The sequence below is a fragment of the Etheostoma cragini genome, chromosome 15 (assembly GCF_013103735.1).
Source record: "Etheostoma cragini isolate CJK2018 chromosome 15, CSU_Ecrag_1.0, whole genome shotgun sequence".
NCBI classification, from domain to species: domain Eukaryota; kingdom Metazoa; phylum Chordata; class Actinopteri; order Perciformes; family Percidae; genus Etheostoma; species Etheostoma cragini.
The window spans coordinates 12046295-12060183 of NC_048421.1; the positions used below are offsets into that span (position 1 = coordinate 12046295).

Here is a 13889-nt window from a genome sequence, read left to right on the forward strand (position 1 = left end):
TGTGTGTGTGTGTGTGTGTGTGTGTGTGGGGGGGCAATTCAACTGGGCACATTTAGCACAGGAAGGGCTGCAATGAGTTGTATTCAGCAGGCACTGTTGGCATAGGTGCAGAACAGTGGATAGAAGCATGCTGTGCTGCAGAATGCATGGCAGCTGATTGCCACATGTAGTTCCTGTCTATTGCTTTGATCAGGCCTTTTCTTTAGCAAGTCTCAAGCAAAATGTGGTGCCCTGCTTGTCCCTGATTGAGCTGATATTCAACCATATACTGCTCATTCATACCAAATACCCTACAAATAATAATGCAAGTCTCTGGGAACTTTTGAGATTGTAATCAAGGGAGCAATCAGGAGCAATCAATCCTTCTATGAATAAAATTTGACTGCATGTTCCAGCAATATACTCATGAAGCGTCTAAGATAAAGTCCAGGGAACTAGGATATGTTTTCTTTCCTTTTTTTAACATGTAAATAATTTTTCCCTGTAGCCTCTTCAACTGCATCTATCCCTCTGGCGGGTCATTTAAAAAAGGCAGGTTGAGTGATATAGGTGAACATTAAAGGACTGTAAGACATCTACATACTCCATACTTCAAACAATCAAACAATATAATTTGTATACTGTTTCAGCAATTTCACATTACTAGTACTTATAGAGCATTTTGAGAAACAAATTGAGGAGGTCAAGAGAACTGCTATGAGTCTTGGTCCCAGATCTTTAGTCCTGCCTTGATGATGATATGAATATGTCTCCTTGTCTTTAGTGTTGGTTGATTAGATGGGATCTACGGTCTGTACAGTAAACACATTGGATGGACTCACCACAGGATATTCTAGGTGTGTTCCAGTCAATACAGCCAAGCTGACACATTTACGATATTGATTTTCTTTCTCACATGTTCCCACTGGAAAGGAGTAGTTAAGCACTATTTATGAAGCTAGAACAGTGACAGTAACCTGTGGTATTGAAAATAAAATGTGGCATTGAAACAAGAAATATCCGCACTGAAAAATGTTGAGCTGATACATAAAACACCAACATCAAAAAGTAACTAGAGGTGCAAGCAGTTATAACGGGATCCAAGCCTCCCCGCACCAGTCGTTCCGACGCCAGTTGGCATCGGCAAACCGGAGAGCACGCAAAAGTGGAACCCGAAGTAATAATCTCACAATTGTATTATATTATTTTTTCACTTTGACATTTGCTTGCATTATGATAGGTTTTTTTAATGTCAATCTCCATTTTTTCTTGATGTCTCGGTTTTTTCAGTGGCAGTTTTTTTTCTTTTAAGAGTTTTACTATGTCACTGGTTTTCAGTGTCAGCTTTCTGTTACTGTTTTGGCGTAACAGAGTTATGGGGGAGGGGCGTTAAGATTCCGTTGCAGTGTTAGCGGCAGGTAGAAAGCGCGGAGCTCGTTCTATTACATCTTGTTTCTGTTTTATATACCAGTTTAACATTTTTCAGTGCCAATATTTCTTGTTTCAATGCCAAATTGTATTTTCCCTTCACAGGTTACTTTCACTGTTGTAGTTCATTAACTATTGGGCTGAGCCTCTGTTTTGTTCCTTGCTACTGTTTCATACAGTAGTGACCGAGATAGTGTTTACTATGTGCAAGTTGCAGCTCCACCATGCCTCTCGCACAACACTGTGGCAACCACCATTAGAGGGTATTGTAGACATTTCACAGCTCAGTGGAGAGAAAGTGGGGCTCATGCAAGTGGACACAAATACGGAGAGGCACACACAAACAAATCTATGCATGCATATGTAGACACGTACACACAGAAATGGACACATTTGTTGTATTTTAGGAGCTGAGAAATGCTAATCTTGTCAAACTGGGCTGATGCAAACTGAATATGCAAGTTTATCTACACCTGTGTCTTCATGCAAGCCACATTTATCATGTAATGATTTATACACTGTCAATCACCTCTGTGGTCAGAGTGGGACAGACTCACTACTTCATTTGTGGTGAACGCTCACGGTTTGACATTTTTGACATTTTTGACTCTATAGGATGTGTTCTCTGCACTTTTGCATGTGGGGTCGATGCATGTGTACTCCATGCATGTGTAATCCTCCTGTGGTCTCAGTCGCAACTATACAATTTAAAAGCCCAGATGAGTTTCCTTAAACAAAGGCCCACAGGAGCCGTTAATAGATTAAACACTCCATGTTGAAAGCACACCACTGTGTCTGCCTGCCTGAACCCTGGGGTACAGCCTATTTATTCCATTTAAATAGTTGCCATGGTAATGAGGTCACGCTTTGTTTAAGCTGATTTTGATCTTGATCTATTTAGAAGGCAGTGGACCTCCATGTCCATCATCTAATTAATGAATTATGACTCAGAAAACTAGCCAGTATTCTTTGAGCCGGAGACTCCAGCATCTTTCCGAGCTCAGGCGGAGGCTCAGTTTGTGTGTGGCCTCGCTGCCTTAGTCCAAACAGCTCAGCATCATTGTGAAGGATGTCTGTGTAATTAGCTGAGGTGTAATTTGGCCCTGTATTTCAGCTGTGAATCTGTAGCTGGCTTCATCTTTGTGCTCAGTGAGAATGTGGCTAGTGTTTGCCGCTTTCTGCTCCCCAGTATTGTTATCTCACCCACAGCTTGTTACTACGACCTCGGGGCTTTGTAGCGCTCTACTGCCATCCATGGGTGTGCACAAATGCTGCCATTTCTGCAGTTGGTGGCCATTTTCACTGTTTGAACTGATTAAAAATGCCCTTTATAGAGCATGCCCACAGGGTGGATTTTTTTTTAGATGTTTATGATAAAACACAAGGCCATGTTGGCATTTCTATGTGGGCGCACCAAAGGCTGCACAACATGTGTGCATGTAGATGTTCCACAATGTTGTATATCCAGTATGTAGTGCAAATCTGAGTCCAAGCGTGTGATAAGATAGCTACCAATCACCATTGAAAGTGTATGAGCTCAGGACAGAAATAGTAAAAGCTAAGACACATGCAGGGCAAAGGAGAAACACATGATATGGTGCCATTCTTTCTCTTTGCTAGAGGGGCCAAGCGAGACAACTGAGAGAAGGAGAGAGTAAGAGGAGTTAAAGGCTAAACAAAATTCACAGAGAAGGAGAACAAAAGAGAGCGACAGACAATTGGAGATTATGATGGAGCAAAGTAGCGGCGAAAATGAGGCTGGACAATTTTTAGAGTGGAAATTATGAGGAATGGCTGTGAAAAATTAATCAAAAAGGATTAAATTAATACAGGTTAAATGGTTAAACTTTCTCTCTAGCTATTATTTAATGAAAGCTTGTTCTGCCAACAGACTCTGTGATTAGACAGTTGATTGGCACAGTCTGAATCATTTGAGTTATAGCAGATTGTCTATATTTTCTCATTTTCTGAACTCTGTGAGAAAAATTGAAAGTTTGAAAAAGTTCAGGTGAACTTTGCTCTACATAGGTATAGCAAATACTTAGGTTATTAACAAATGTCTTAGATGAAAAGATGCCTTAAAATATAGGAGAAAAGGGTGCAACAGTGAAAACGGCTTTGAGACAAAACATGACATGGGAGGTCTGATGGCGGCCGGCCTCTATATCGCTTCAGTTATTATACATTTAGCAGTTGCAGCCTGCACACACAATGTTTTCTACTTGACACAAATAATATACCTGTATCAAGTTCTGAGAAGAAGAAAAAACATTGTCATCAAACAAGAGAAAATAGAGTTGTCTACACAAAGAGAGAATAATATAAAGATAGATGGGGAAACAACAGCTGCCTTTAAAGGTTTTCTTTTTAAGGTTTTCTTTTGATCTATCATATAAAGAAATAAGAATCTTAATCCAAAGTCACTGTATTTGAATCTACCTGTGCATGAGCACAGTAGTAATATTACAGTAATACATATGTTTGCTGACTGATTAACATTTGTAAGAATTTTGCACCTGTTTATTTAATACTTTTATTATTCTGGAGATCAAACGTAAATGTAAATGGACTGTTCTGACAGAGCGCTTTTCTAGTCTCAACGACTACTCAAAGCGCTTTTACATAGTACAGGAACCATTCACACGCATTCATTCACTGTGGCCACAGCTGCCGTCATCAGATAAACACTTACACACATTTACACTCCACTGCGTCGGGAGCAACTTGTCTTGCCCAAGGACACTTCGACATGGGACTGCAGGACCAGGGATCAAACCACCAACCTTTCAATTGGCAGTTGACATTTCTACTATGGAGCCACCGCCACCTCTCAACATCAGTAAAGATCAATAAAAAGCTAGACATAAAAAGAGTTACACACATAGCGTCTGGCTTATTAAAACTGCTTCCAACTACGTGAGGACCAATTTAAGTTTTTAATGTTGACTTTTTTTTTTTTTAAATAGGAAATTCTGGTTTCTCCGTTGATGAAATGGCCCTTAAAGCGCTGTAAGTGTTAAGAATTGGTTTTAAGTTAAGGTAAGGGTTAATGTAGTTGTGAGCTAGGGAATGCATTATAGGGCATATTCATATAGGGCATTTATACATATAGGGCATTATAGGGCATGTGCATATTTATCAAATAGGACCCTCACTAGTATAGATTAATGGTGTGCTCAGTGCCTATTTCATAAGGCATTACTAAGAAATTCTGCAGTCAAACTATACAAATTGGGGTAAGCGGGGGAACATTTAAGATATCAATGTTCTGTTGATTTCTACTCGCAGTGAATTATCTAGCTTACGTCTTGCACAGTGGCCACAGTTGTACATGGGGTGGGTGGTCTCATTAATAATTTAAGATGGTGCATGAATAAGCAACATTTTGAATGATTTTTCTTTTTCAGTCAGCCCTCTTACTTCAGTTCCAGGCTTTCTTTGAAGAGGCTGGGTATGGGAGCTTGGTTAAATATAGATACATTGGATATACTAAGTGTACACACCCCTTTTAAAATGCCAGGTTTTTGTGATGTAAAAAAATGTTGACAAAGATAAATCATGGCAGATCTTTTTCCACTTTTAATGTGACCTATAATGTGAACAATTCAATTGAAAAACAAAGAGAGCTTCCAAACCATCAGAGAGACCTCATTGTTTAAAAATGTCAGTTAGGAGAAGGGTACAAAAGAATTTCCAAAGCATTAAATCACGGAACACAGTGAAGACAGTCTCTCATCAAGTGGAGAAAATATGGCTCAAGAGAGACATTACCAAGAACTGGACGTGCCTCCAAAATTGATGAAAAGACAAGAAGAAAACTGCTCAGGAAGGCTTCCAAGAGGCCTACAGTAACATTAAAGGAGCTGCAGGATTTTCTGGCAAGTACTGGCTGTGTGCTACACGTGACATCAATGTCCCGTATTCTTCATATGATTGGGCTTTGGGGTAGGGTGGCAAGACAAAAGTCTTTTCTTACAAAGAAAAACATCCAAGCCTGGCTGAAGTTTGCATAAACACACATCAAGTCTCCCAAAAGCATGTGGAAAAATGTGTTATGGTCTGATGAAACCAAGGTTGAACTTTTTGGCCATATTTCTTAAAGATATGTTTGGCGCAAAAACAACACTGCACATCACCCAAAGAAAACCGTACACACAGTGAAGCATGGTGCTTTGGGGCTGTTTTTCTTCAGCTGGAAACGGGGACTTAGTCAGGGTGGAGGGAATTATGAATAGTTCCAAATACCAGGCAATTTTGGCACAAAACCTTCTGGCATCCGTTAGAAAGCTGAAGATAAAGAGATAGTTCACCTTTCAACATGACAACAATCCAAAGCACACATTCAAATCCACAAAAGCATGGCTTCACCAAAAGAAGATTAAGGTTTTGGAATGGCCCAGTCAGACCCCAGACCTGAATCTAATTGAACATCTGTGGGGTGATCTTAAGAGGGCTGAGCACAGGAGATGTCCTCGCAATATGAGAGATTTGGAGCACTTTTGCAAAGAAGAGTGGGCAAATATTGCCTCGACAAGATGTGCCATGCTAATAGACTCCTACCCAAAAAGACTGAGTGCTGTAATAAAATCAAAAGGTGCTTCAACAAAGTATTTAAGGGTGTGCACACTAATGCAACCAGGTTATTGTACATTTTGATTTTTCTCCCTCAAAGATTTCCGTTTGTTTTTCAATTGAGTTGTTAAAGTTATAGATCACATTAAAGGTGGGAAAAGTTCTGACATGATTTATCTTTGTCTACTTTTTTACATCACTCAAAAAAACTGTAATTTTAACAGGGGTGTGTATACTTTTTATATCCACTGTACAAGGGTAAAGGACATCCATAGCCATGTTTAAATCTTTGCTGCCACCCTGTGTATGTGACAATTACTGCAATCTTTTTAGACGGCGCATCAAACGTAATTATACAATTTGATACATTACAAAAGAATCCTCACCCACACAAAGCTAGCAGGCAAAAATATCACTTCATATTGATCAATTAGAGTTACTTGTTTAGCTGTTTGTTGAGACCAACTAGATCAATAAGGAATTACCTGTAAAAAGTAATAAAAAGTACTTGATAGATGTGTCATCTCGACATGGCTCCAGTCTATTTCCAGCATACCCCTGGACATTGGCATTACCCTATTTAGAAACCAGCAGCAGTGTATTTGTGAGTGTGTGTACTACTCTGCATAGAACCGCTTATTAAAATCTCTGAACAGTATGATTCTAAATAGAACCGCCACATGACCCCTCACATCTCCTTGACACACTCCCATAAAGTGAAAACTACCTGTCACTAGTTTCAGTATTGCACAACAACAAATGAGAGACGCTTGCTCTCTGGCAGTGTGATGCAGTGTGTTAAGTGCAATGTCATTGGTAACCACACGGGGTCAGTCTCGCTGCAAAAAATAGAAGCAGACACAGGCGTGAGTGGGAGCCAGCAGGTGAGCTGAGGAGTGCTGACATTTTTTGGATGGGTCTCAGGAAGCTGTCTCTTCCCATATCACTTCACAGTACACCACACACAGAGGAGCCCGTATCACTCACCCGATGTGACTGTGTGGGGAAGGGAGCCCATCCACAGCTGACAAACTGAATAAGTCAGCAGACGAGGAAGCAGGCAAGAAAGGGAGATGACCTGGCCATTTTGTCTGAGTAGGCCATTCTGTCATCATTATTCATGGCTGTTTAGGGCGTAACACCACACTGCCAGTGTCCCAGTACCTTGCCGGAAATTGTTGCGAGGAAGGGGCTCAAGATCTTAGCCAGTTCCCATACCCCTCATTACATGTGGGCCATTGCAGTAAAGCTAAGTGGTGAATTCTGACAGTTATGATTTGGAGACTATAATCGAAACTTCACTAAATCTGTCCTGAAATAAACTCAAATCAGGCTCAAACATACATAGTAGTCCCTGTGCAAGGTGATATGGCACCAATAGGCAGCAAAGGGATGAGTAAAATATCCTACACTGGCTTACCTGAGGTGATTGTGCTGATAGGCTAAAGTCATTTGGATTACAGCAATAGGACAATGGTAAAACTGCACCACTTGAAAAATAACATGTAATCCCCCTTATTCAAGGAAAGCAGGCTATAGCAGCCAAGCAAGAACAAATCCAAGCTTTATTCATTAGCTTTACATTCAAGGTAGTTTGATAGCTCTAATCTATTCCATCATTTTTGTCAATTGAATCATCATCCAAATTTGAACCTGTGAACTTGTTTTAGAGCAAAAGGAACAGAGAGTGTCAAGAAGACATGTAGCTGCAGATAGTGATATAGTTACACCTCAGGCAGAGTAAAGTTGGGAAGATACTGTAAAAGTGCAAGCTACAGGCTGATTTAAGATGTCATGAAGCAGAATGATGGATGAGCTATCAGAAGCAGACGTTAGCAGGAGCTGGATCTCTTCCACATTAATACCTTGCTGCCCACCGCTCTGCCTAACGTCCCGGACCAACCATCTATCTACTCAACCCTCTTCATCCCCGGTCCTCCATGCAGTGTGATGAAGACGTTGCCTGGCATGCCTTTGACACACACGCCACATAACATAGAGCCCAGGGCAGCCCTCTGAAATCAGACTCTCTCTGATTTGCATGCCACGGAAATGCGTATACACACACAGACCAAGATGTGACTCATAAAAAAATAAAAAGAAAAGCCTCTCAGAGAAAGAAAAAAGGATGGATATATGCATGCAAAACAGGACTGGCAAAAACAGAGCAAATGCTGATTGGGAGGGGTTGAGACAGACAGGCAGCCAATGCGCAGCTCAGCATCTTGAGGAAGAGAGGGGAAGAGAGAGGGGGAGAGAGATAAGGGGAGAGTGAGGAGGTGATAGAGATGGAAAGCCAGTGAGAGAGAGGGAGGGGTCGAGGCAGTTACTCTGAGAGGAAAGATTCCAGCGTGCTGCTGTTGGATGTGAGCTGCTCCCCTCTAATCGGTCTGTGGCTGTCCCTTTGACGGAGCCAGTGGTGTGTGAGTCTGGTAACTGTGCTTTACCAGCTCTGGGGGCTCCGCCGCTGCTCTGGCTGAGGCAGAAGCTGACTGGCTGGTTCCCTTCCTGGGCTGTCTGGAGCGGAGAGGGCTTTAACTGGAGCTGAGGTCCAGGGCAGGGCAGGGTAGGGCTGGCTGTAAGGCCGTTTGCGCCGGGGCCCCACAGGGAGCAAACATGAGTGTTCCCATGCTAAAGATCGGGGCAGTGCTCAGCACCATGGCCATGGTGACCAACTGGATGTCTCAGACTCTGCCCTCTCTAGTGGGACTCAACGGGACCACCATCTCCAGAGGGGGCACCTCGGAGAGGATTGTCAGCGTGCGTATGACTTTCTTTGCTTTTTTGCACCAGTGTGTGTGCACTGTATATGTCTGTGCATGCTCTCGCTGTACGAGAGAAAGAAGGATGAAAGAGTGACACAGCAGTAGACAGAGGGAGATTGTTAAGAAAGGAAAGAAACTAGCATGTGAGTTTGTGTTTAACTACAGAAACAGCAGAGGGATTTCAGAGAGCAGTGTATATGGGAGTGGGACTTCGAGATTGTCTCGATGGCAATAATGTATTAGTAGTAGCGAGATGATGGAGATAGACATGCATGTGAGAGCAATGTTTCAACCAAACATGAACGATGCACGTTTGTGTGTGAGTCACAGTAAGTATAATGATGCCAAAAATGTGGGTTTGTGACTGTGAGTTATAGTGAGGGGCGGAGGATGCAGTTAGGACGGCTGTGGTAAATCATATGTTTTTGACGGGGTGACGGGAGGTGGAGAGCTGATCTGAGTGATGTTCAGGCTGATCCCATCTGTCAGTCACCTCCAGGGGGAGAAGGACAGGGCTCAGAGGTGTTGGGAAAGACGGGGAGGTTAAGACAATGTTACAGTACATCTTATTTGTCCCTCGCTGTTTGTTTCTAAATCCTCTCAATCCTTCTCTCCTAGAAAAAAAACTCTGGCATGTAGGGAGGTCGTAAAATTTTATAGAAAGGGCATTGGAGGGGTTTTGTAACAAAAAAAGTTCTGATGTTTAAATTTTATTTACACGGAAAATTATTCTTCTGTTTACTGCACAAACAAATTGTATGTGTCTGTCTCAGCGTGCTAATAGGGGATAAGATAAACAATGAGAAATATAAAGCAGACAAATAAACTAGATATTTTTCAGGTTCATCCGCGGTCAATGATTGTCTTTGCCTCTATTCTGGGTGAGTTGTGTGGCACTTTACCCATGAAGCAAATCCCCTGGTTTTGTTGAAATTATTAAATAAAATTGGGACGTCCCAAGAGATCTGCGACCATCTGGATGTGTGTGTGTGTGTGTGTGTGTGTGTGTGTGTTAAAATATATACCCCGAGTATGTTTTGGCATTCTGTTCTCTGGGGTGATGGTCCATCTGTTTAAAGAAGAGTGTTATAATTTATCTCGGTTTGTTAAAACATCATGCCTGCTTTATAAGGACTTAAAGGAGAATTCCAGTTGATTTCAACACGTAGCTCTGTTCTTTGTACATTTGGAGTGCTGTCAGTAGCAAGAAAAATTAGAAACAATCAGTGCTGCCTACACAAGTTTAAATGTTTTCTTTGGATATAAGGTCGTCTTAGCACTTACATTGTTACCTTCGTGAAAATGTTAAGCATCTCAGTAAAAGGATAGGCCTTCCATTTATTTGCTATACTAGCTTATCTTGCTCAAAGAATTTGCAAGTAGGGGTGCACAACTCAGAAAATGTCACAATTTGATTCAACATTGATTTATAGGCTTAAGATTCGATTCAAAATCGATTTTTTATTCAAAAAAGATTATCAATTTTAAAAAATATTAACAGTATGTAAATATACTTACTTTTCCTATGTGATAGTATACACGCCATTACAAACAAAACCTAAAAATTAGAATTTTCAATCAATTTTTGGAATTCTATGAATCAATTTTGAATCTGTATAGATTTTTTTGCACATCCCTAGTTGCAAGGTTTCTTTTCAGTAAACTAATTCTACTCAAGACTCATGACTGGAAGCCTTATCATTTGCATTTCCAAAGACTTAAGACAACAAAATATTATTCATAGTTATGAGTGGACATTTTTCTTTCAGGCAACTCTCATTCACAACCAATGGAGGAAAAAGGATGCAACTGAAGTTCATTTCATCAAAGTTTCATCAAAACTGATGAGCGAGTTGGATTGTGCCAGACATTATTACAGTATAACAGTCTGTTGTGATGGGAAATGTCTTTGCTTTGAAACAGCTATAATCTCCTCTTATAAACAATGCTGGATAAAACTTTAATGTCAAACCTTGCCTGTCCCATCACCACTAATGACAGATTTGCCTGTGATGATCTTAGAAGCAGTCGTGACTCACACAATGTTTAATGCTTTAATTTAAAGACAATCTAGCCACGCTCTTGTGACATGGTGTTGCTATTGTGCCAGTGGCCATTGCATGGCTGCACCCCACGCTGGCACTCATGCATGCTGCATCCCATATTCTCCCAGCTCAGAGCTCAGAGCCAAAGTCTGCTTCACTTGCTTTAAGTGCCTGTCTTCTAACCAGCTAATCCAAGAACACAGCTGACTGAATTTATATGCTCCTTTCTGCCATGGCACTGAGCACAACACTGCCTGGATGCTTGTACACATCTGGATAGTGCAAACCCATATTCCCTAATGAGCGGAAGAGACCCTGGAACTCTAACACTGGAACATGGAACCGGTGTGGCTGCACAGGATGGCTAAACCGAGATAAACCGTAAACCTGCCAGGCTGTGCACACACAAAATCTTATTCATAATCATATAAGGGGCAGCTCAGTGTTTAGGAATTGGAAGGAAAATAAGGGAGGGCCATGTCATTTTATTTTTTGTTGAGGGGAGGATCACCCAACGTTTATTAGTCTGCGGGGGAAGACAACTTTTGTATTAATGAAAACAGCAAAATTTCGAAGTGGCTTGTTTGGTGCATATCTTTCCATGTAGCTCTCACAACCCCCATGATGCACCACACCTGACCATACCCACACAATCACAGGTCGAGCTATTTAAAGCTCTTGCAAATGCACACAGATTCACAAAATGCATCACGAGCTGAGGACAAAAATACGGACCGCTAGCTGGAAGCACAAAAAGAGATTGATTCCAGACCCTGTCGGGTGAGGAAAAGTTTACAAAAATTGATTTTTTTATTGATGCTTCAAAATTACGGGGAGTCCAGACAGTGTTGCTGGTACCCTATGAAGACAAGCCATATGGTGTTTTGGATATGGATATTGCCTTCGAACTGTTTGCGTCATTTTTTCGAGAGAAACAATCAAAACAGAATGGTTCTGGAACTGCATACTGAATCCCAAATATGGGATACAATTTTTAATATGTAGACAAACAGGCAAGCCATGGACTATATTGGACAATTAGTTTTGGATAATGTTCAGGTTTGGCAACTTAACCTATAGGCTAAAATATGCAATGACTGAGGAAGCCTAGTGACGAGTCCATAGCGACCAATTCATGTGTTGAATTTATTATTACCCAGTGTGCTTTGTTGAATGATCTCAATATTTCATTCTTTTATTTCAAGTGAATACTAGTTTAATAGAGGAGTAACTTAGTATTTGAAGTAATGCAGGAAGTGTGCTATTAGTTCCCATGTTTTTTATCTTTAGTATTAAAGTCACCGCGGCACTGCCATTTTTGTTTTGCTACATGTTAATCACAAAAACTGACCACTTTACTTTTATCTGCCTTTAGCTGGAGGAAATTGCATCTGTAATGCAAGGCATCATTTAGTTTAGTATGGTCAGAAAGACATCATACTTTCAAACAAGTTTTCCCAGTGGTTAGATATATAATAACAACAAGATTGGCGTAAGAACTGTGCCTTGGTGTACTCCACAAGTAGAAAGTCTATAGTCTAGAATGGGCACCCATATACAGAAGTTTACTCCTCAACACAGTGGGCCCGGTTTTGACTCTGCCCTGTGGTCCTTCCCTGTCTTCAGCTGTCCTATCAATAATAAAGGCCTAAAATGCCCATAAAATAATCTTTAAAAAAATAAAGGTGATGTCAGCTTTACAGATGTAGACATAAATTACTTCAGAAGTACCTGCTCACTGATTCTCTGTGTGGATATCACGTTTAATAAACGCAGTAGCACAATAGTTTAATAAACATATTTTGTCTGTCTGTGTTCATGTGTGCATATAAGATGTGCATTCATAAATAAACCTTTATGTACTGTGGTTTATACCTATAATACCGCACTGAAACACAGCACAGTAGTGTGTGTGTGTGTGTGTGTGTGTGTGTGTGTGTGTGTGTGTGTGTGTTTGCGGTGACTCTCCCTTTGATATCTAAAATAAGAAAGCTGTGAGGCAGAAGAGCGAAGAAAATATTCTCACCATCAAAAAGGAGCATGGAACAGCAAATGGCAGAGTACAAAGAGCTAGGGCTCAGAATGTGATTGGGGTCACCCTTGTCTGTGTGCAGCACTGTAAACTTTATCACATCCACTCTGCAATCCAATGAAGCAGATTGTAAAGAGTGATTCTTGGCTATGGATTAAAGATTAAACACTGCTACAAAAGTTTATTTCAGCACTTTATTTTTATGTTAATTTGTGCTTCTTCCAACCAAACTTTGTTTAAGTTCCGACCCTGACAGGTGTCCTCTACTGCCTTGTTAATGTGAATCGGTGTGCAGAGCCAGAATCACAATAAAAGCCAATCTTGAAATCCATCCATCCATCTTCGACCGCTTATCCGGTATCGGGTCGCGGGGGCAGCAGCTCCAGCAGGGGACCCCAAACTTCCCTTTCCCGAGCCACATCGACCAGCTCCGACTGGGGGATCCCGAGGCGTTCCCAGGCCAGGTTGGAGATATAATCTCTCCACCTTGTCCTGGGTCTTCCCCGAGGCCTCCTCCCAGCTGGACGTGCCTGGAACACAGGAGGCATCCTTACCAGATGCCCGAACCACCTCAACTGGCTCCTTTCAACGCGAAGGAGCAGCGGCTCTAGTCCGAGCTCCTCTCGGATGACTGTGCTTCTCACCCTATCTCTAAGGGAGACGCCAGCCACCCTCCTGAGGAAACCCATTTCTGCCGCTTGTACCCTGGATCTCGTTCTTTTGGTCATGACCCAGCCTTCATGACCATAGGTGAGGGTAGGAACGAAAATTGCCCGGTAGATCGAGAGTTTTGCCTTCTGGCTCAGCTCCCTTTTTGTCACAACGGTGCGATAAATGGAATGTAATACCGCACCAGCTGCTCCGATTCTCCAACCAACCTCACGCTCCATTGTCCCCTCACTCGCGGACAAGACCCCAAGGTACTTAATCTCCTTTACTTGGGGTAAGGACTCACCCCCTACCCGAAGAAAGCACTCCATCGGTTTCCTCCTGAGAACCATGGCCTCAGATTTTGAGGTGCTGATCCTCATCCCAGCCGCTTCACACTCGGCTGCGAACCGATCCAGT

At 41.8% G+C, this 13889-nt stretch overlaps 1 protein-coding gene across 3 annotated transcripts in view; it reads left to right on the top strand.

Annotated features, from left to right (window-relative positions):
* olfm2a (olfactomedin 2a) overlaps positions 1-13889 on the top strand; it is a 45510-nt gene that overhangs the window by 14011 nt on the left and 17610 nt on the right. The window contains exon 1 of one of the 3 annotated variants that reach the window (XM_034894695.1): positions 8596-8739. The exons of 1 other annotated variant lie outside the window; for it this stretch is intronic. In XM_034894695.1, coding sequence (XP_034750586.1) covers positions 8596-8739 — 144 coding nt within the window. Of the gene's footprint in view, positions 1-8595; positions 8740-8865; positions 8888-13889 lie in introns of those variants that run through there. One more of the 3 variants, XM_034894698.1, reaches the window with a different exon arrangement.